Source organism: Lolium perenne, chromosome 3, assembly GCF_019359855.2.
Source record: "Lolium perenne isolate Kyuss_39 chromosome 3, Kyuss_2.0, whole genome shotgun sequence".
In the NCBI taxonomy this organism is placed as follows: domain Eukaryota; kingdom Viridiplantae; phylum Streptophyta; class Magnoliopsida; order Poales; family Poaceae; genus Lolium; species Lolium perenne.
This window is the reverse complement of record NC_067246.2, coordinates 154757082-154777078: the sequence shown is the minus strand read 5'-3', so window position 1 is coordinate 154777078 and position 19997 is coordinate 154757082. Positions and strand designations below refer to the sequence as shown.

The 19997-nt window shown below is 50.0% G+C and overlaps 1 protein-coding gene across 1 annotated transcript; it reads left to right on the top strand.

Moving 5' to 3' along the window:
- Nucleotides 1-5831: 5831 nt before the first annotated feature.
- On the top strand, nucleotides 5832-12098 carry LOC127327030 (probable RNA-dependent RNA polymerase SHL2). The gene is made up of 2 exons (XM_051353805.2): nucleotides 5832-8868; nucleotides 11027-12098. The coding sequence occupies exons 1-2, from the start codon at nucleotides 6106-6108 to the stop codon at nucleotides 11894-11896; spliced, it is 3633 nt and encodes a 1210-aa protein (XP_051209765.1). The 5' UTR covers nucleotides 5832-6105; the 3' UTR covers nucleotides 11897-12098.
- Nucleotides 12099-19997: the final 7899 nt, after the last annotated feature.

The window sequence follows — 19997 nt, the reverse complement described above, 5'->3', positions numbered from 1 at the left end:
TTGAGGGTGGAGATGGATTTGGTTGGATGTTAGGGTTGTTGAAGTAGAAGAAATGGTAGTGTGCTAGTTTGTATGGGTAGATTATGTTGATTATGGTAACTAATGAACACATGTGTGTATGTGTTCCCATTATGCTAGGGGGATGGAAAGAATTGTTCATGTTCATCATGTGGAGAAGGATGCTTTCTTGAAGGGAAACATAGAGCCGGACCCGGAAGAGGTTGACTTGGTGTTTGACGTTAGCCCTAGCTTTGCGGAGGTGGTAGCACAAGTTAGGGTTGAGTTGAATTGGAATGAGCCAAATGATGGTGTTGAGCTAGAGGGAAGGCATAATGTGGGGTTTGGAATGCACACCCGTTGGAAGATAATGCGTATCAACTCCGAGCAACGTTGGTCCATTTACAAGGAGACGGTGGCCGGGTCACAAGATAAGGCTTTGGAGTTGTTTGCAACCAAGACGGTTGAGGCTCGTATCGAGCTTGACCTTAACCGGCCCTCCTCCCCCGTTCGAGAGAGGACTCCTCCACCCATGAGCCAAGAAGAGGCCACCCAATCTCCCATTGTCCAATCTCCCATTGCCCAACGACCTCCGTTGGATAATGAGTATGATGAGCATGACGATGGTGATGATGGTTTCGAGATGAATTGCAACAATATCGGTGATTTGGATAAATATTGGACGCAAGAGGAGATGGACCACTCCATTCCTTATTCCCGATGCTATGCGTCGGACTCGGATGATGATGGACCCGAAGAGGAGGTTGACGAGGATGGCTTCACGGCTAAGGAAGCCGAAAGAGCCGAGATCTTCAAGAAGGTAACCGGACGGGATATCCGGGTACCATTGTTCCGTGATGTTAGTCTTGCGGATGGAGCCGTGGTTGATGGTGGCAAAAGTTTACTTCTTGGAGCTAGGCCACTATCCAAGAGAGATGTGGATGGTAGGACGGCTATGATCTCTAAAGGGCTAACGTTTGATACATTCTTGGAATTGAAGATATGGTTGAAGGAGTTCTCCATTAAGCATCATCGCCCTTACATCGTTGTTCACTCGGACTTGAAGAAGCGGTACACGCTAAAATGTGTGGATAAAAGGTGCCCATGGGTTGTCCGTGCACGACCTTTCAAAAAAGGGCCCTCTTGGCACATAACAAGTTGTGTAGCCACTCACATGTGCCGGGGGCCGAAGCTTGATGGCAAGGATGCACAGCCGGACCACCGTCAACTCACATCCGAGTTCATTGCATACAAGCTCTCGGCGGAGATCTCATCACTTCCTATCATGAGCATTAGGTCCGTGCAAGATACGGTCAAATCCCGGTTTGCCTACGACGTCAAGTACGGGAAGGCATGGAAGGCCAAACAAGCCGCATTCAAGATGTTGTACGGTGATTGGGAGGAAGCATACAACCGTATCCCTAGGTTGTTGTTAGCGATGGCCGCAACTAACCCGGGCATGGTGCATGTGGTGGAGCCTTCCGCAACCAAAATGACATTGCATGATGGTAAAAGAGTGAGGGTATTTCACCGTGCATTTTGGTCATTCGAGCAATGCACGAGGGCATTCGAACATTGTAGGCCCGTCATAGCCGTGGATGGTACCTTCTTGACCGGTCAGTACAAGGGCACACTATTGGTGGCAATAGCAAGTGATGCGAGCAACCGTTTAGTACCATTGGCTTTTGCATTGGTAGAGATTGAGAACAATGATAACTGGCAATGGTTTTTCCATATATTGAGGACGAGGGTCATACCACCCTCAAAGGAAGTGTGTGTCATCTCCGATCGTCATCAAGGAATTCTCAATGCGGTGGAGGTTGCAATTCCCGGGCATGCTCCCTTGCATCACCGATGGTGCATGAGGCATTTTTGTGCAAACTTCTACCGGGCATGCAAGAGCAAAGAGTTGTCTGACCTCCTTCAAGATTGTTGCCTCGCTTACTCTGAGCGCCGCTTCGCAAACCTATACAACGGCTTGCTGAAGCACAAAGACCTCAACGCGGGTGGTCAAGAGTTTCTTCATAGACACCTCATATTTAACTCAAAGTGGGCAAGAGCTTATGATGAGGATGGGAGGAGATATGGCCAAATGACAAGCAACATGGCCGAGTGCTTCAACAATGTGTTGAAGGGTGTCCGTGCATTGCCCGTGACGGCAATCATTCAATACACATTCGAGAAGTTGAATGTCTATTTCCAGAACTACACCGATGAAACGGAGAAGGAAATTGCTAGGAATTGCGAGTTCCCTACGAAGGTTGAAGAGTTCATGGAATTTCAGGCGAGGAAGGCGGACTCCCAAACAGCTACATGTTATGACAATGTTGAATGGATTTACCAAGTGAATGAGCCGAGAGGCACCACACAAGGTGGTGTCCAACATGGAGGCCGGGCTTTCCGTGTGTCCCTAAAGACATGTGAAAGCACATGTAGGAGGCCCTCTTTGCTTCATTTGGCTTGCTCCCACTTGCTCACAGCGGCACGCACTAGACGTGTCGACTACAATAACCCGCTCACCGTTAGGGAGTCCGAGTTCTCAATCGAAGCCACAAAGAGGACATGGGCTCCAAGGTTTTCTCCTTACTTGGATCAATCACAATGGCCGGAGTATCATGGAGTGCAAGTTTGGCCAGATCCGGAATGGAAGGTTGTGAAACGTGGAAGAAGAAAGACAAAGAGGTATCACGGAGATATGGATAGATGGGGTCATTCGGGAAACAAGTTATTCCAAGAGTCTCGCGAGCCAACTAATTGTGGATCATGCAATAGTAAGGGCCACAATAAAAGGAAGTGCACATCCGGCAAAAAATCAAAGGGCAATGATGCTAGCACAAGTCAAGCATCAAGTAGCCAACAAGCTTCAAATCAACCTCCAAGCCAACAAACCCCAAGCCAACAAGCTCCAAGCCAACAAGCTCCAAGCCAAACGCGTCAACCTCCTCCAAGCCAAACGCGTCAACCTCCTCCAAGCCAAACGCGCCAACCTCCTCCAAGCCAAACGCGTCAACAAGCTCCAAGCACACAAGCCCAACAGCAACAAACCCCAAGCACACAAGCCCAACGGCAACAAGCTCCTACGCAACAACCTCCAAGGCAACAAGCCTCAAGGCATCAACCACAATGGCGACAAGCTCCAAGGCAACAAAGGATTCACGTAGGGCTTAGTAGAGGTGGCCGTCGCGGTGCTAGTATGCTACGATACCTAGCGGGGCCTTATCCGTATGTGTCTCCAAGTTACTAATTGCATTGTACTTTCTATTTTCATATTCCATGACTAACTTTGGTTTTTCAATTTGGTTTACAGGTATGGCAACTCAACCCAACAAGGGGAAGGGAGCATGGGAGGGCAATGAGAAGGAGGAGTCCGCTTGGGAGGAGGCGGTAAGGACGGTGCGGAAGAAGGAGAAGGAAGAACTAGAGAGGAAGAAGAAGGAGGAGGAAGACAACAAGATGGCGGAGCGTGCCCGTATGCAAAAACAGTATGAGGAATACATATTGTTCCACAAGAGGAGGAATGCCAAGCTGAAGGCCGAACGGGACCGCGAGGCACGGATAAAATTCCTGAGGAGCTGCCAACTTGAGCAAATTGCGAGGGAGAGGGCCAATAGGATGCACCTAGAGGAGGTGGCTAGGGAGGCTGAACGCATCAAGGAGGAGAGAGCTCAAGCGGAAGCTGCAAAGACGGAGGAGCGCCACCACTTCTTCGATTCGGTCGTTCAGTTGGCTCGTGACTTAAGGGAGAAGGAAGAATTGGCTGAAGAAGCTAAGAAGAAGAAGGCAAGGGGGGAGGGAGCCTTTGCGACGCAGTGATGTCCCTTTGCCTATGTTCTTGTTGTTGAACCATTATGCTGTGTCAATGTGTGGTACATATTCAGTGCAATCTTCTTGTTGTCAAAAAACTGTTGGAATATGGTAGGATTTTTCATGGTTTTAACACAAGTCAATGTGTGGCGCCCTTCCCGCCGGCCCGTGGCATCGGCGCCACACGTGCCAACTTATATGAACTACTGGGTCGAAAACATCCAGGGGCTCCGGACGATAAGTCCTTAGCCGTTTTGGCGACCCTCTTTGTGTGGCGCCCGTGGCATCGGCGCCACACATGCTTGTGTGGCGCCCGTGGCATCGGCGCCACACAAAGAGCCTCGCCAAAACGGCTAAGTCCCAGACGATTTGTCTTACAGTATGTTTTGGGCAATTAGACATGCATGTGTGGCGCCTGTGGCACGGGCGCCAATACAAGGCAATGTGGCGCCAGTGGGAAGGGCGCCACACATTGACATGTGTTAAAACCATGAATAATCCTACCATATTCCAACAAAACTGCCATCATGTGAAAAGCTATGTCATACACACATCATATCAACAGCCATTTTGTACACACATCATGGACATAACATCATCATACCTAACATCGTAGCACATAGTTTCATACAATTTAAGATAGCATTCAAACAACACGAAGCAACGAAGATAGAGTTGACAACACTCGACGATCTAACTATCGGTGTCGGAGCCGGATTCGCCGGTGTGGGGGTAGTGCACACGGCAGGCGGTGTCGTCGAACACCTTGACGATCATCTCGCCGTCCCCTCGTACGGGAAGGTGAGCTGGCAGCCGGGCTCGAGGTGGAGGTCACGGGCGAACTTGTCCCACCCCGTGTGCGGGTACATCTTGCCCCGCCCGTCGAACAGACCTCCACGGACCAGCGGCGAAGTTGCGGCTAGCCTCCCGTAGGCGCAAGTGCGCCGGCTCGTGGCCGTCGACGAACTCGGCGAACTTGTCCGTAGCCGCTTGATGCCGAGTGGGTCGTTGTCGATGCGGAGGAGGAACTCGGCGGCGTTCCTCATGCGAAGACGAGGAGGATGCGGTGACGGTGACCGTGGGGCCCTTGCTGCTCCACCGCGGCGGCCCCTTCCCCGGCCCGGGGCGCCAGACCGCGGCGGCCCCTTCCCCGGCCACCGGGACCGGCCATCCTACATGTTTACATTTTTTAACCATATTACGATCCATTCCACTAACAAATATGAGTTACTCCATCACAAATACTAGGCATACATGTGGATTCATACACATACATACACATACATACATAGAGTTCATACACATACATGTGAAATTTCATATGTAGATTTCTACAAATCTATGGTTCAAACACATGCATACATGAGGCTACCATCTCCAACACAAACAATACAATATAGAGTGCACAAAAGAAAAAAAACATATCTAGGGTTCATGTCCAAATATAGCCCGATCTATGAAATTAGTGGATGAATGGAGAAGATTTGAAGGAGATTACCTTGACAAATGGATGGGGAACGATCTCCACGGACAGATCTGACGATTTGGTGGTGGATGTGGGGGGGGGAGGGGGAGGCGAGCGAGAACGGGGCGGGGGGGAGAGGGCGGAGAAGAACAGAGGGAGGAGAAAGAAGAAGGGTCGGGCGGGGGCGCGCGCGGCCCAAACTTAAGTGAATGTGTGGCGCCCTTGCCACGGGCGCCACACTTTCAAAGTGTGGCGCCGGCGAGAGCGGCGCCACTCGTGCTGCCACGTCGGATCGGGGTCACCAGCTCAGCGTCGACGGGCCACGTCGGATAGGTGTGTGGCGCCAGGGCCAGGGGGGGCGCCACACAAAAGGGTTAGATCCGTGAAATAGTTTCGCCGGAGGGTCAGTCTGTGCTTTTCTTTCAGTTTTGGGTTATTTTTGTGTAAATCGCCTTAAAACTCCCGTACTATTGAGTTAGGCAGGATAGATATGATGGGCCTCCCCACCTAAATTGTACAACAAATAGTTGATACAAGTACATGCATGTGGATGTGGTGATTCCAGTAGCTGCTGAGTTTTGTTGGTTGCTGATCATGCCCCTCGCATTTATCAAAAAATCAAGTCTCCAAGATCACAGCCAGCATCGGTACCAACAAAATCACGGCATTGGCACCAATATCGAGTTCATTTACACATAGCATCAACTTCTTCTTCTTCTTCTTTGGGAACCGTTCGACCAACATCTCCCAACCGCAAACACATCCATCGACCAATTCCCCTCTCTAAACCCCTCCAGATCCTTAACCAAACATTAACCCCCACCACCGGAGGCGCCGCCATGGGATCGCTGAGCGACGGTGCGTCCGTCCCGCCGCCGGCGCCGCGCGACCTGGTGACGACCCAGGTCAGCCTCGGCGGCTTCGACGGCAGCGTCACCGCGCCCCAGCTTGCTGCTTTCCTCGAGGGCGAGGCCGGCCTGGTCTGGCGATGCCGCGTCAAGAGTTCCTGGACCCCGCCGGACTCCTACCCCGACTTCCTCCACCCCACCGCCACTGCCGCTTCCGCTTCCGCGACGCCGCCCTACGACCGCGTGCCCCCTCACGCCTTCGTCCACTTCGCGCGCCCGGAGGCCGCGCGCCGCGCCACCAACGCGGTGGGCAAATCTGAGCTTATCCTCGCCGGGAAGCCCCTCCGCATCGCCACCGCGCTCGACAGCTCCCTCCGTGCGTTCCGCCGCCACACCACCGATCCGTTCCGTTTCCCCGACGCGCGCCTGGAGATTGGCGCGCTCCCCGCGCACGACACCTTCCTCGCCGCCTGGCGCGGACCGCCCCAAGGCCTCGACTTTATGGTCGACCCCTTCGACGCCTGCTGCCGCCTCGTCTTCTCCCGTCACATCGCCTTCGCCTTCCCCGGATACCGCGAGGTCGCTGTCATGCGCTGCGACGTTAAGCTCGACTTCTCCCTACGCGACATCTCCGAGGTCAGGGTGTACAGGAACGACTGCTCGCTGCTCCTCCGCCTGGCGGCCGCGCCCATGGTGTACTATCGCACGGCTGATGATGACATCCACGTCTCGGTGCCCTTCGACTTGCTCGATGATGATGACCCGTGGATACGGACCGGCGACATCACCCCAAGCGGTGCCATTGGCCGCTGTGCGGTGTACAGAATCAAAATCTCGCCACGGAAGCTCACAAAGATGGACAAGGCACTTGAATACCTCAAGGGACGGAGGGTGCCCGTCATGGACTGCACCGACTGGTCAGGGCCCAGGCGGGGTCTCAAGGTACGCGATGAGCCAGAGTTCGAGGAGCCAATGCAGGACCTCTTCTTCTGTTTACAGCATGCCCACGGCCTCAACTTTCCCGTGCTATTCCTCGTCAATACTTTGGTGCACAAGGGGATCATTAGCGAGCACCAGCTCACTCCCGAGTTTCTCGATTTGCTGAGGGCAAGAGATGATCAGGTCAATGTCGCCGCGTTGAAGGATTTTTGGGGGGACAGGTTCCCAATGTTTGATGCGTGCCGGAGGCTGAGCAAGGCGCATGATAGGGTCGTCAGGAACCCTAAACTTCTCCGCAGTGCAGTGGGGAGGGCTGGGGATGTAGTCAATGTGGAGGTGCGGCGGCTCGTCATCACGCCGACAAGGGCTTATTGTTTACCACCAGAAGTTGAGCTCTCAAACCGTGTCATACGGCACTACTACCATGTAGCTGATAGATTCCTGAGAGTCACTTTTATGGATGAGGGGATGCAGCCGTTGAACAACAATGTGCTCAACTTCTATGCGGCGCCTATCGTCAGGGACTTGATGTCAAACTCATTCCAGCAGAAGACAACAGTGTACAAGCGTGTCAAGACCTTTCTAACAGAAGGTTTCCACTTGTGTGGCAGGAAGTATTCATTTCTTGCATTCTCGTCCAACCAGCTAAGGGATAGGTCAGCTTGGTTTTTCGCTGACGACAGCAAGACAACGGTGGACAGCATTAGGAAGTGGATGGGACGCTTTACGAGCAAGAACGTAGCAAAGCACGCCGCTCGAATGGGCCAGTGCTTCTCATCCACATATGCCACAGTAATGGTGAAGCCGCATGAGGTCAATGAGAATCTTGAGGACGTTGAGCGTAATTCATATACTTTTTCTGATGGCATTGGCAAGATTACACCCGACCTTGCAATGGAAGTCGCCGAGAGGCTGCAGCTTACAGATACTCCCCCATCTGCTTATCAGATCAGGTATGCAGGCTTCAAGGGTGTTATAGCAGTCTGGCAAGGACATGGCGATGATGGGATACGACTCTCCCTAAGGCCAAGTATGAGGAAGTTTGAGTCTAACCATTCTGTCTTGGAGGTGGTTGGCTGGACAAGGTTCCAGCCAGGATTCTTGAACCGTCAGATTATACTGTTGCTGTCATCCTTGGAAGTCTCAGATGATATCTTTTCACAGATGCAGGAGTCCATGCTTTGTAATCTCAACAAGATTTTGTCAGATAGTGATGTTGCCTTTGAGGTTGTAACAACCTCTTGTGCCGAGAATGGAAACACCGCAGCGCTGATGCTGAGTGCCGGCTTTGGTCCTGGAACTGAGCCACACTTGAGAGCAATGCTCTTGGCAATAAGGTCATCACAGTTGATGGATCTTTTAGAAAAAACAAGGATCTTTGTGCCAAAGGGTAGGTGGTTGATGGGCTGCCTTGATGAGCTTGCTGTCCTTGAACAAGGGCAGTGCTTTATTCAGGCCTCAGCTCCATCTCTTGATCAATGTTTTATGAAGCATGGCTCAAGATTCTCTGCAGCAAACAAAAGCACAGTCGTAGGTACAGTGGTGGTAGCAAAAAACCCATGCCTTCATCCAGGGGATATCCGAATCCTTGAAGCGGTTGATGTGCCTGAGCTGCATCACCTGGTTGATTGCTTGGTTTTCCCACAAAATGGTGAGAGGCCACATCCCAATGAAGCATCAGGAAGTGATCTTGATGGGGATCTCTACTTCGTGACATGGGACGAGAAACTTATACCTCCAGGAAAGAAGAGCTGGAACCCCATGGACTACTCCCCACCTGAAGCTAAACAGCTGCCACGGCAAGTATCTCAAAAAGTAAGTTGTACAGTTTGTGGCATGCTATTATTTCTTTACATAGATATATGGTCTATATCTAGATGTCTCTAGTGCTGTTTGTATTTGCTATTTGATGTGTTGTTGTCCATGTATCCTTCTCCTTCTCCTTCTTCTTCTGTTTCTCCTTCTCCTCTTTCCCATGCTCTTTCTACTCTTTCTCATGCTCCTTTCTGCTCTTTCTCCTACTTGCAAGAAACACGTGTGTTGCGACGGACCAAAAGAAGGCACAATACATGTTAGCAAGACTAGTTCCTTTATTGAATTTAGGAGCTGCTTGGCAACCCGCAAATTCATGGTAGTCCAGGACGTTTTTGCAAAGTATTAAGTGGCGACTGAGAATCCCTTCCCATCTCAATTTCAACTGTTCGTTAACAAGTACTCCCTCCAGTTGGATAAAATTGACGCGAAGTGTGAATAGAGAACAGCTTATGTACGTACTATGTCCGCGTTGATTAAACACGACCAGAGGGAGTAGATCGGTTGGTATGACCATAGGGAAGAACATATCAAGTGATATCAACATTCAATTGGTACCCTATAAAGTTAGAGTCTGTTGGAAGCATTTTATTTTAAAGTTTTTTGGTAATACCATGGTTTCTGATAAAGTGCTGCGTTGAACACTTTGATGTGTTTGGTCCCAACAAGTACCGTATTTTTACAAAAAAAAAAAGGCGGTATTGTTGATACATGGGTTTTTAGTACATCAAAATCCACTCCCAGCCTCTGTTTCCAAAACAGAAACAGCGCTCTCTCAAGGACCTTGTTCTCGTCTCATCCTTTCTCCATCTGCAGCCATCAGCCCATCACCTTGATGAATGTTGCTGAGTAACAACATTAAACCTTAGCCGAGGTCGTCGTAGGGGATCCCGACAAAATAGTGCCGTTGGTGATCGTCATGCTACGACCATACTTCGCGTAAGGCTGTGTGCCAGGCCTGCACCTATTGTGCGACGCCTTGGAGAACAGGAAAACTGAGAATTCTTGTAATCCCCACACATGCCAAATTTAGTTACTCAACAGAGCTAGTAGGAGAAAAGAGCAGTTACATGTATTGATGCGTACTGAACTACATATAACCAAATCTTTAGATGGAACTGTCGGTCTACCTGACAAGGTCTGAATAATTTTTGGCATGAAGTCAGTTCTTACTGTGGATGTCAACAAGGCTAACATGTTCAACGATCGGAACCTGGTTATAGAAGTGCAGCTATTACCTGACAAGGTCTGAATAATTTTTGGCATGAAGTCAGTTCTTACTGTGGATGTCAACAAGGCTAACATGTTCAACGATCGGAACCTGGTTATAGAAGTGCAGCTATTACCTGACAAGGTCTGAATAATTTTTGGCATGAAGTCAGTTCTTACTGTGGATGTCAACAAGGCTAACATGTTCAACGATCGGAACCTGGTTATAGAAGTGCAGCTATTGAGTATAATCAAATTAGCTGTTCAGCTAGAGTCGGTTCTTTTGTTTTATTTGGTTATGTTGCCACCTGCCATTTTTTTTCCTTTGTTGAAAAATAATTCATAACTCTTGATATTTTGTATGGCTAAGCTCTACTTAATACTAGATAAACACTTACTCAATCCTTTATCAATTAGATTTTTTATTTGGATTTGAATGTTTGCATAGCCGGGTCCTTGATGAGGTGCATATACTGACAGAAAATAGAAGTATATGTTGTAGGAAAATTCTTTATAGCTCCCAAGCTCCATCCTCCTGGGTGAAAATGAATAGATTGTGCAATGCGAAAGAAGTCTCAAAAAAATCGGAAATGTCAATGGTGCAACACTAGGTACACCTGCATTTTTTGTGTGGGAAAAGACAAATTTTTATATGTTGCTTTGGGGCACTACTATTTTGTATTTAGCTCCTCACATTTTGGGCGCAGCCTACAAATTATGAATGATCTGCAGGTTCGGAGCATATTTTGGTATTCCCACATGTACAGTTGGGATTTTTTATTTATTTATTAATAACTTGAGAACACACTTATAATTTTTTTGAAGATGATTGTACTGATTCGTGAGAGCCAAAACTCCTTGGGTCTTGTATCTGCAAACAGCTTTGTTGATTTGTGAAGAAATAATCCGTGTTGTAATTCATTGTGTTAATAATATCATGTGTTTGTAACAGGATATTGTTGATTTCTTCTTGAAGAACATGGTAAGTGAGAATCTTGGTTTGATCTGCAACGCTCATGTTGTTCATGCTGACCTTAGTGAGTATGGAGCAAAGGATGAGAAGTGCATTCGCTTAGCTGAACTAGCTGCGACTGCTGTGGACTTCCCCAAGACGGGGAAACTTGTGGTGATGCCATCAGAACTTCGACCAAAAATCTACCCTGACTTCATGTTGAAGGAAGATTCAAAATCGTATAAATCGGAGAAGATTCTTGGAAGGCTTTATCGGTCTATTCGGGACACCTCCGGCGGTGATTTTGTGTCAGAAGAAGCTTGCACCTCAAATGATGTGCCTTATGACACTGATCTGGAAGTTCCGGGTGCATCAGATTTCCTTGTAGATGCATGGCAATGCAAGTGCTCGTATGAAGCACAGCTGAACGCATTGCTTAACCAATACAGGGTCCGCACCGAAGCAGAGCTTGTGACAGGGCATATGTGGTCCCTTACCAAGACCAACAGCAGGAAGCAGGGGGAGATAAAGGAGAAGCTCAAGAATGCGTACAATGCATTCAAGAAGGAGTACCGATCTATTTTTGAAAGCATCACATCAGATGAGTGTGAAATCTCTGATGATGAGAAGAAACATGTGTACGAGATGAAGGCATCGGCGTGGTACCAGGTAACCTATCACCCAAAATGGATCGAGAAATCGAGGGCAATGCTGGATCCAGATGGTGAAGAAATGCCGGTAAAGCTTAGCTTTGCATGGGTGGCGGTGGATTACTTGGTGCGGATAAAGCTCAGGTGCCATGGAGAAGTGAAAATTGAAGGCCAGAGGCCTGCTGAAAGACTGGCGGCCTACATTTCTGAGAGGATATGAGGACCGATCTCCCTAGTCCCATGCAAGATTGCTGCAAGACCACTCTGCCAACTTGTTTTCACAATGCCGTTTGCCATTCTTTCTGGCCTATAATGGGTTGCGCTGTGATAGACGGCTGTTTTGTTGTGAAACTAATGCTGTCTACAGTATACGATAATATTTTGCATTTGGAATAAATTTGAGCTTAGCCGTTTTGTTTGTATTTGTTTGACTATGATCTCTGTTCGAATCTGCGCCATGTGAAACTGTTCTCTGAATCCGTGTTTAGCACACAAACAGTCCTCCTGAAGAACAGATGTACAGGATCGTGGTCAGTGTGGCTAGCCTCCAACTTGTAAGTAAATATACTAGCTCACAGCCACGACTCGAGATATTTCCAAGTGATAATTTCCTAATGCGATCGAATTTCAGGTTAATAGACTCTTTGTGCCTGTCTTATTTAAAAAAAGTATTTTTAGCATTTTTTTAAACAGAGGCAAAAGCACCTCATCCATTAATTAAGCAGAAGAAAGTGCATAGTTTTTAGGAGAAAACCGGACCCATACAATAAGACACCACGGGGCTATGCCCAATCAAACACACCACTGATACAAGCAGACGACACACTCGCCAAGACCATCTTGCCTTCAAACCAAAGCCGGAGAGAAGACGTCGTGCCTACTATGGGAGGAGTAGACACCGGACACTCCAACATAGCTGAAGACGAACCTCTCAACCAACATAGCTGAAGACGAACCTCTCAAAGAACTGCGCCAAAATGACCTTGTCGTCCTCACGACACAAGGTCGATGTCCTTCAACACTGTCAAGCTCTCCGGGACGCCGCCCCGACATCCAACTAACCTACCACTCCCAGCACCGAGACCACCAACACCACCTTCCAGGACCGCCATCCCGACATACCGCCGCTCGCACTTGGAGCCACGATGCCGCACGACTCGGCAACCCGCAGCCCAAGCTGCACAGAGCACACCGCTCGTAGACCACGGCCGCCACACCAACATCCAGGGCCACCGCCCGACATAAAGTCGAACCGCCTCCGCTGAGAAGCATTGACCGAGCCAACAATCTCGCCGCACTAGCGACACCAGATCGTCGCCCAAGCCACAAAGGACAACAACTTCGCCCCATGAAGTTGCCACCTGCTGTGGATTCCGAGGCCGCCGCCTCGACTTGCAAACATCCTCCACTCGGAGCCGCCGCCCCGACATCCACCAATCCGACGATGAGAAAACCACAAGCCATCAACTGAACAAGCCCTCCTAGATGATGCCTCCAAGAAGGTCGCAACGTAGCCGACGCCATCGTCCGCCCGAGAAACCGGAGCTAGGATTTCTCCCGGAGAGGCGAAACCCATAAGTGTATGAATGGGGCTCCACGGCCAACGCCTCCAACAAGGAAGACGACACGACGAATGTGCCGCCGCAGCCGGCACCGACAAAGTCAATGCTACAGCTTTGGCTCGGAACTCCAATACACCACCAAGGGCGCGACAAGCACGGGTTCCCAACATTAATCTCCAACGAACAACACCCTGGCACGCGTCCGTTGAAGCACCTCAAGCTCCAACGGCCACAACCACCACAACCAGCCGGCAGAGATGCAAGAAGGAGCCAGGTCCGACGACCATGGCCAGCCACCGCAGCACCACGCCGGCAGCCACCCATCCCGAGGCCGCCGCCCCGGCATCCACCTGCTGAAGCCAAATCGCAGGGACAAGATCTGGACATGAGCCTGAGCGCCGCCAAACCACCCTGCCTGCTGCAACCAGCAGCGCCGCTGCACCTCGTCGACGCAGGCCAGCACCGCTCGTCGCAGAACGGGCCATCGTTGCACACCGCGGCCAGCCGCTGACCACCCGCGTGCCAGCACCGGCCACCGGACGACGCGCCATTGGGCCGCACCCCAACGCACCGCGACGTTGCCTCACCACTCGAGCGGCCGAGGCACCGCCGCCGAGACCAACTGCCGTTGCCGCCGCCCCGAGAGAACACCGTCGATGAGCAGGTTTTCAGGGCCGCCGCCCCGGCGTTCCCGCGCCAGCAGAACGCAAGCTCCTCAACGCAAGCTCCTCCGCTCAGGGGCCAGTGTGGTGCCCGCTCCCTTCGGGAGACGAGTGCCGCCACCACCGCGGCAGGATCCAGCGGCGACGGCGGCGAGGATGGCCGGAAGGAGCCCCGGCAGCTAGGGTTTCGAGGTCGCCCCCGGGTCGCCCCCGGGTCGCCCGCTTAGGAGCGACACGGGTGCACGATCTTGAGTGCATATCTATACCTAATAATAAAGGAGCTAAGGTTTCTGCTAAAAATTTCGTCCAACAATTTTTAGGACCATTTTGCCCTCCCACCGGAGTACATAATACGCACCATGCCATTACATACCGTTTCGTCTTGATTTTTTCTTTCTTTTTGTATTTGCCAAACGAAGCACGCCCAATCCAGCACATCAAGTGCTGCCTCTCCTCCCGCTGGACGGGACAAGTGGGCAGGCCACACGCGCCGCCTCCGTCCCCTGCCTGGACTGGTCCACCTACCGCTTCCCAGTCGCCGGCGACGGAGCGCACAACTTCAGGGAACCGTCGGTCCAGGCGGCAGGGGAGCTCAAGGCGCGCCTCGCCCGCAAACTGAGCTCAGCCTGCTCGGGAAGGCCGGCGACAGCGAGGGTCCCGACGCTGCCTGGACCTCCACGGCGAGGACGCCTTCCTGCCTGGCGCAGCCCCTGGCCTAGGACTAAGAGGCGGCGGACATAGTTTGATTCGACCCAACACATCTGTGGTGCGGGAGCTCCCTCCGTGCGGCGGCGGAAATCGGCGGCCTCTCGTCTCAGCAGCAGCGCCGGCAGCGTCGGCGCCTGCGAAGGACAGGCACGCGTGGCAGCAGAAGGCCCGCATCGCACAACTCACCCACATGCGGTACGAACGGGACGCCGCCGCCCCGGCATGCAAGAAATTGGAATGGGAGAGATTGGGCAGGGAAAAATCTTTGGGGAACGAAGCGGGCGGTGGTGCGCATCGGGGCGGCGGGCGATGTGGGCGTCGTTCCTGGATTAGGCTGCGGAACGAACGTCCCAATTAACGAGCAAAAGAAACGATCAGAACGATTTACCAACACGGAACAAATTATCAATCTGACTCTACACCTACATATAGTCCCACCTCGCCCCCGTATAAGAAATTCCACCACTTTGTATCCGTATGTTTTCTGAATTGAAGCAAGCCATTACCAGCAACATAAAGATGTAATTTGGGAGCGGATTTAAAAGAGGAATTCCAAGGGCTGGTGGCATGAGGAAGGAAACGAAAACAAATTAAAGAGGTGATAATGGCTAAGCCCAAGGATATGCCCGATCTTCACGGATTTGGGTGGAATTCGTGGGGGTAGGTGGATGAACGCGATGAACACGAAGAACGCGAGGGGGAATCGTGGGGATACAACACACACACGCACACAAATCGGTTTTCCCTTGTTGGCCCGAACCACCAACTCGATAGAGGTTGCGAGAAAAGACCTTCCGGTAGAAGTCCCGCAAAGAGATCGACAAATCGAAGCTCGCAAGATCTAGAAGGGTGAAAAGACCGGAAGGTTGATAGAAGTGCAAGCAAAAGACCAAATAGGTAGAAGTGCAAGCAAAAGATCAAACAAACGGTAGAAGTCACCAAAGAGATCTTCACGAGTCGATAAGGAGCCCGGGTGGGTACAAGATCAAAGATCTAGGTAGGGTTCCCACAAGGGTGAGCTAAGCTCAGGTTTAATTTCACATCAAGTCTAATCTCAGATCTGAGCCAACAAGGCTATTTATAGGTGGGGGCGAAGGGATAAGTTACACGCTGAAAAGTGCTGTTGTGCTGAAGTTCGATGGGGCGGAAGTTCCGGTCATCTTGGGCGGAAGTTCTGGTCAGGGGCGGAAGTTCCGGCCAAGTTCCGGCCTTGTTCCGGAAATTGACGATTTCCTCGCAGTAACATCCAGTGTTGTTTTCGCGCATTTCCGGAAGTAGAGCGGAACTTGGGCGGAAGCTCTGGTGGGCGGAAGTTCCGGCTTGATCCATTTCTCTGGGCGCTGGAAGGCATCTGGAAGGCATCTGGCGGAAGTTACGGTCCTGGGGGGCGGAAGTTCCGGCCTGGGCGCTGTAGCTCCATCTTCATCATTTCCAGCTCTCTCTCCATTGGCTTGGTCTCCATGGTTCGCGTCTTGGTCGATGTACCTGATTGAACATAGGGTACTTGCATGAAGTAGCACGCCATCCAAAGGGGTGTCAAAAGCATACGTGGAAAGGAGCGAATTCACCTCTTGGTGTAGGGCTTGGGCTCGAGCTTGTGTCATTGGACCACGAGGAGGGCTTGTCGGTCTTGATGTAGTATCGACCTTGGGTAGGGCTACATCATCTCCCCCCTTGGGAAAGAGTCGTCCTCGACTCTATGGTCTCTTCATCTTTATGATATGGTGAGAGGTCGGACACATTGAATGTGTTGCTCACCAAGTACTTGGATGTTGGTATGTGGATGACGTAGGCGTTATCGTTGATTCGCTTGAGGACCTTGAAGGGACCATCTCCTCGGGGCTTGAGCTTGGAGTTTCTTTCTTGAGGGAAACGGTCCTTGCGAAGATGTATCCACACTAGGTCCCCTTCATTGAAGATCCGTGCCTTTTTCTTTATGTTGAGGCGTGTTGCTTGACGAAGAACTTGTTGCTCGATCGTTGCCCTTGTATCTTCATGTAGCTTCTTCATGTATTGTGCTCGCTCGTCGATGTTCATGTTTACTTGCTCATGTAGCGGAAGAGGAAGGAGGTCAATCGCCGTAGGTGGTTCGAACCCGTAGACAACCATGAATGGGCTTCTCATTGTTGTAGAGTGCTTTGCGCGGTTGTAGGCAAACTCCGCATGCGGGATGCAATCTTCCCATGAATTCAAATTCTTCTTGACAAGGACTCGTAGCAGAGTGGAGAGGCTTCGGTTCACCACTTCGGTTTGCCCATCGGTTTGTGGGTGCGAGGATGACGAGAACAAAAGCTTGACGTTGAACTTGGCCATTAGTGTCTTCCAAAGGTAACTCATGAACTTGACATCTCAATCCGACACAATGCTTCTTGGTACACCGTGGAGTCTCACAATTTCTAAAGAACAAGGAGGCAATGTGTGAAGCATCATCCGTTAGAGAGCATGGTATGAAATGAGCCATTTTAGAGAATCGATCAACCACTACAAAAATTGAATCATGACCATATTTGGTTCTAGGCAATCCTAGCACAAAATCCATACTTATATCGGACCAAGGAGCATGAGGAATAGGCAATGGGGTGTAAAGACCATAAGAATTGGATGTTGACTTAGCTTGTAAGCATGTCGTGCAACGGTTGCATAGGCGCTCCACATCTCGCTTCATTCTTGGCCAATAGTAATGGGTAGATAGCATGGAGAGCGTCTTCTCTCGCCCAAAGTGTCCCATAAGACCACCACCATGTGATTCTTGTAAGAGCAAAAGGCGAAGCGAAGACATGGGAATACAAAGTTTGTTGCCCTTGAACAAGAATCCTTGGTGCAAATAGAAATCATCGATGCCCTTCTCACTAGAACATTGCAAAGATTGGGCCAAAGAAAGTATCGGAGGCGTATAAGTCTTTGATTTCATCAAGACCCAAAACATGGACATCCAAACGAGTGAGTAAAAGGGTGAGCTTGCGGGAAAGAGCATCCGCAACAACATTGTCCTTGCCCTTCTTGTATTTGATTACATAAGGAAAGGACTCAATGAACTCAACCCATTTTGCATGACGTTTGTTCAAATTGTGTTGACTTTTCAAATATTTCAAAGACTCATGGTCGGAATGGATAACAAACTCTTTTGGCCAAAGATAGTGTTGCCAAACTTCAAGAACACGAACCAAAGCATAAAGTTCCTTGTCATATATAGGATAGTTGAGGCGTGCGCCATCCAACTTCTCGCTATAGTATGCCACGGGTTTTCCATCTTGCATAAGAACTCCACCAATACCGAGTCCACTCGCATCACATTCAATCTCAAAAGTTTTGGAAAAGTTTGGAAGAACAAGAAGTGGTGCCTCGGTAAGTCTCTTTTTCAACTCATCAAAAGCTTTTTGTTGTGGCTTGCCCCACACAAACGGAACATTCTTTTTGGTAAGTTCATTCAAAGGGCAATCAATGGTGCTAAAATCTTTCACAAAGCGGCGGTAGAAACCGGCAAGTCCATGAAAACTTCGAACTTGACCAACATTTGTAGGAGTAGGCCAATTGTGGATGGCCTCAACCTTGGAAGAATCAACTTCAATACCATTTGCGGAAACCACAAATCCAAGAAAAACCAACTTGTTTTGTGCAAAGGTGCACTTTGGAAGATTTGCATAAAGCTTCTCATGACGCAAGATGCATAAGACTTCTCTCACATGTTGCACATGGTCCTCGAGATTTTTGCTATAAATGAGAATATCATCGAAATAGACAACCACACTCTTGCCAATGAGAGGTCGCAAGATGTGATTCATGAGTCGCATGAAAGTAGATGGAGCATTTGAAAGACCAAATGGCATGACAAGCCATTCATAGAGACCAAGTTTGGTCTTGAATGCCGTCTTCCATTCATCACCTATTGCCATGCGAATTTGGTGGTAGCCACTGCGCAAATCAATCTTAGAGAAAATCGTGGCACCACTCAATTCGTCAAGCATGTCATCTAAACGCGGAATGGGATGGCGGTATCGAACGGTAGTGGCATTGATGGGGCGACAATCCATACACATTCGTTGCGTCTCATCCGGTTTAGGAATAAGAATCACGGGAACCGCACAAGGGCTTAAACTTTCACGAACATACCCTTTTTCGAGGAGGTCTTGTATTTGGCGTTGGATCTCCTTTGTGTCTTCGAGGTTGGTGCGGTAGGCGGTGCGGTTTGGTAGAGGGGCGCCGGGTATGAGGTCGATGCGGTGCTCAATTCCTCTAAGCGGTGGGAGTCCATGAGGAAGCTCGTCGGGGAAGACATCTTGGAACTCCTTCAAAAGAGACAACAAAGACGAAGGAAGTGTTGTTAAGTTGTTAGTCTCCGAGGATGGCCCCTTGCAAATGAGCACATAGTGCAATATGGTGGATGGGTTGTGGTGCAATTCTCTCATCTCACTCTTGGTAGCTATGAGGACACTCTTCATTTCACTCATATATGGCTTGTGGCGCTCACTTTCTTTTTGGTGGGTCACTCTCTCACCACTCATCTCACTGGCGATGGTAGCTTCCTTAGCCCTCGCTAAAGCCTTTGCATTGTCCGCAATTACTTGGCTAGGAGTCATTGGGCGTAGGATGAATGTCTTGTCGCCGACCTTGAAGCTATAGGCATTTGTGTAGCCATCATGGCTTGCTCTTTTGTCATATTACCAAGGGCGACCAAGTAGCATGTGACACACCGTCATGGGCACTACATCACAATCAACGGTGTCTTCATAGGCGCCAATCTTGAAGGATACGGAGACGGTGTGTTATATCTTGAGGTTTCCATTGTCACTTAGCCATTGCACATGGTAAGGGTGGGGGTGTTTCCGGAGTGTGAGGTTGAGCTTGGAGCATAGTTCGGTGCTTGCAAGATTGTGGCAACTCCCTCCATCGATGATAACCTTTATTGACTTGCCATTGATTCCGGCTCTTGTTTGGAAGATGTTGCACCTTTGATCTTCATTGGGGAGTGCATTGGTTGTCAACACTTTGGTCACCACAAGAGATGGGCTTGCATCATGCACACATAGGACTTGCTCTTGGTCTTCCAAGTCATCCTCTTCATGATTGGTTGCGGCTTGTACCAAGGCTTCATATTCACCTTCACTCAAGTACTCCACATCTCCATCATCTCGAGTTATCATAACTCTTGTGTTCTTGCATTCAAATGACTTATGTCCTTGAGCCCCACACTTGAAGCAAGTGATGTTACTAGATCCCGTGGAAGCTTTGGAGGATATAGTTGATTGATCCGGCTTGAAGCTTGTTGTCTTGAAGGCACTCTTCGTTTGCTTGGGAGGATCCTTGGGAGCAATAGCACTTGTGTTCTTGATGCTTGAGGAGGTGTTTGTTGCATTGCGCGCGGCGAAGAATGACTTTGTTTTTGCACTTG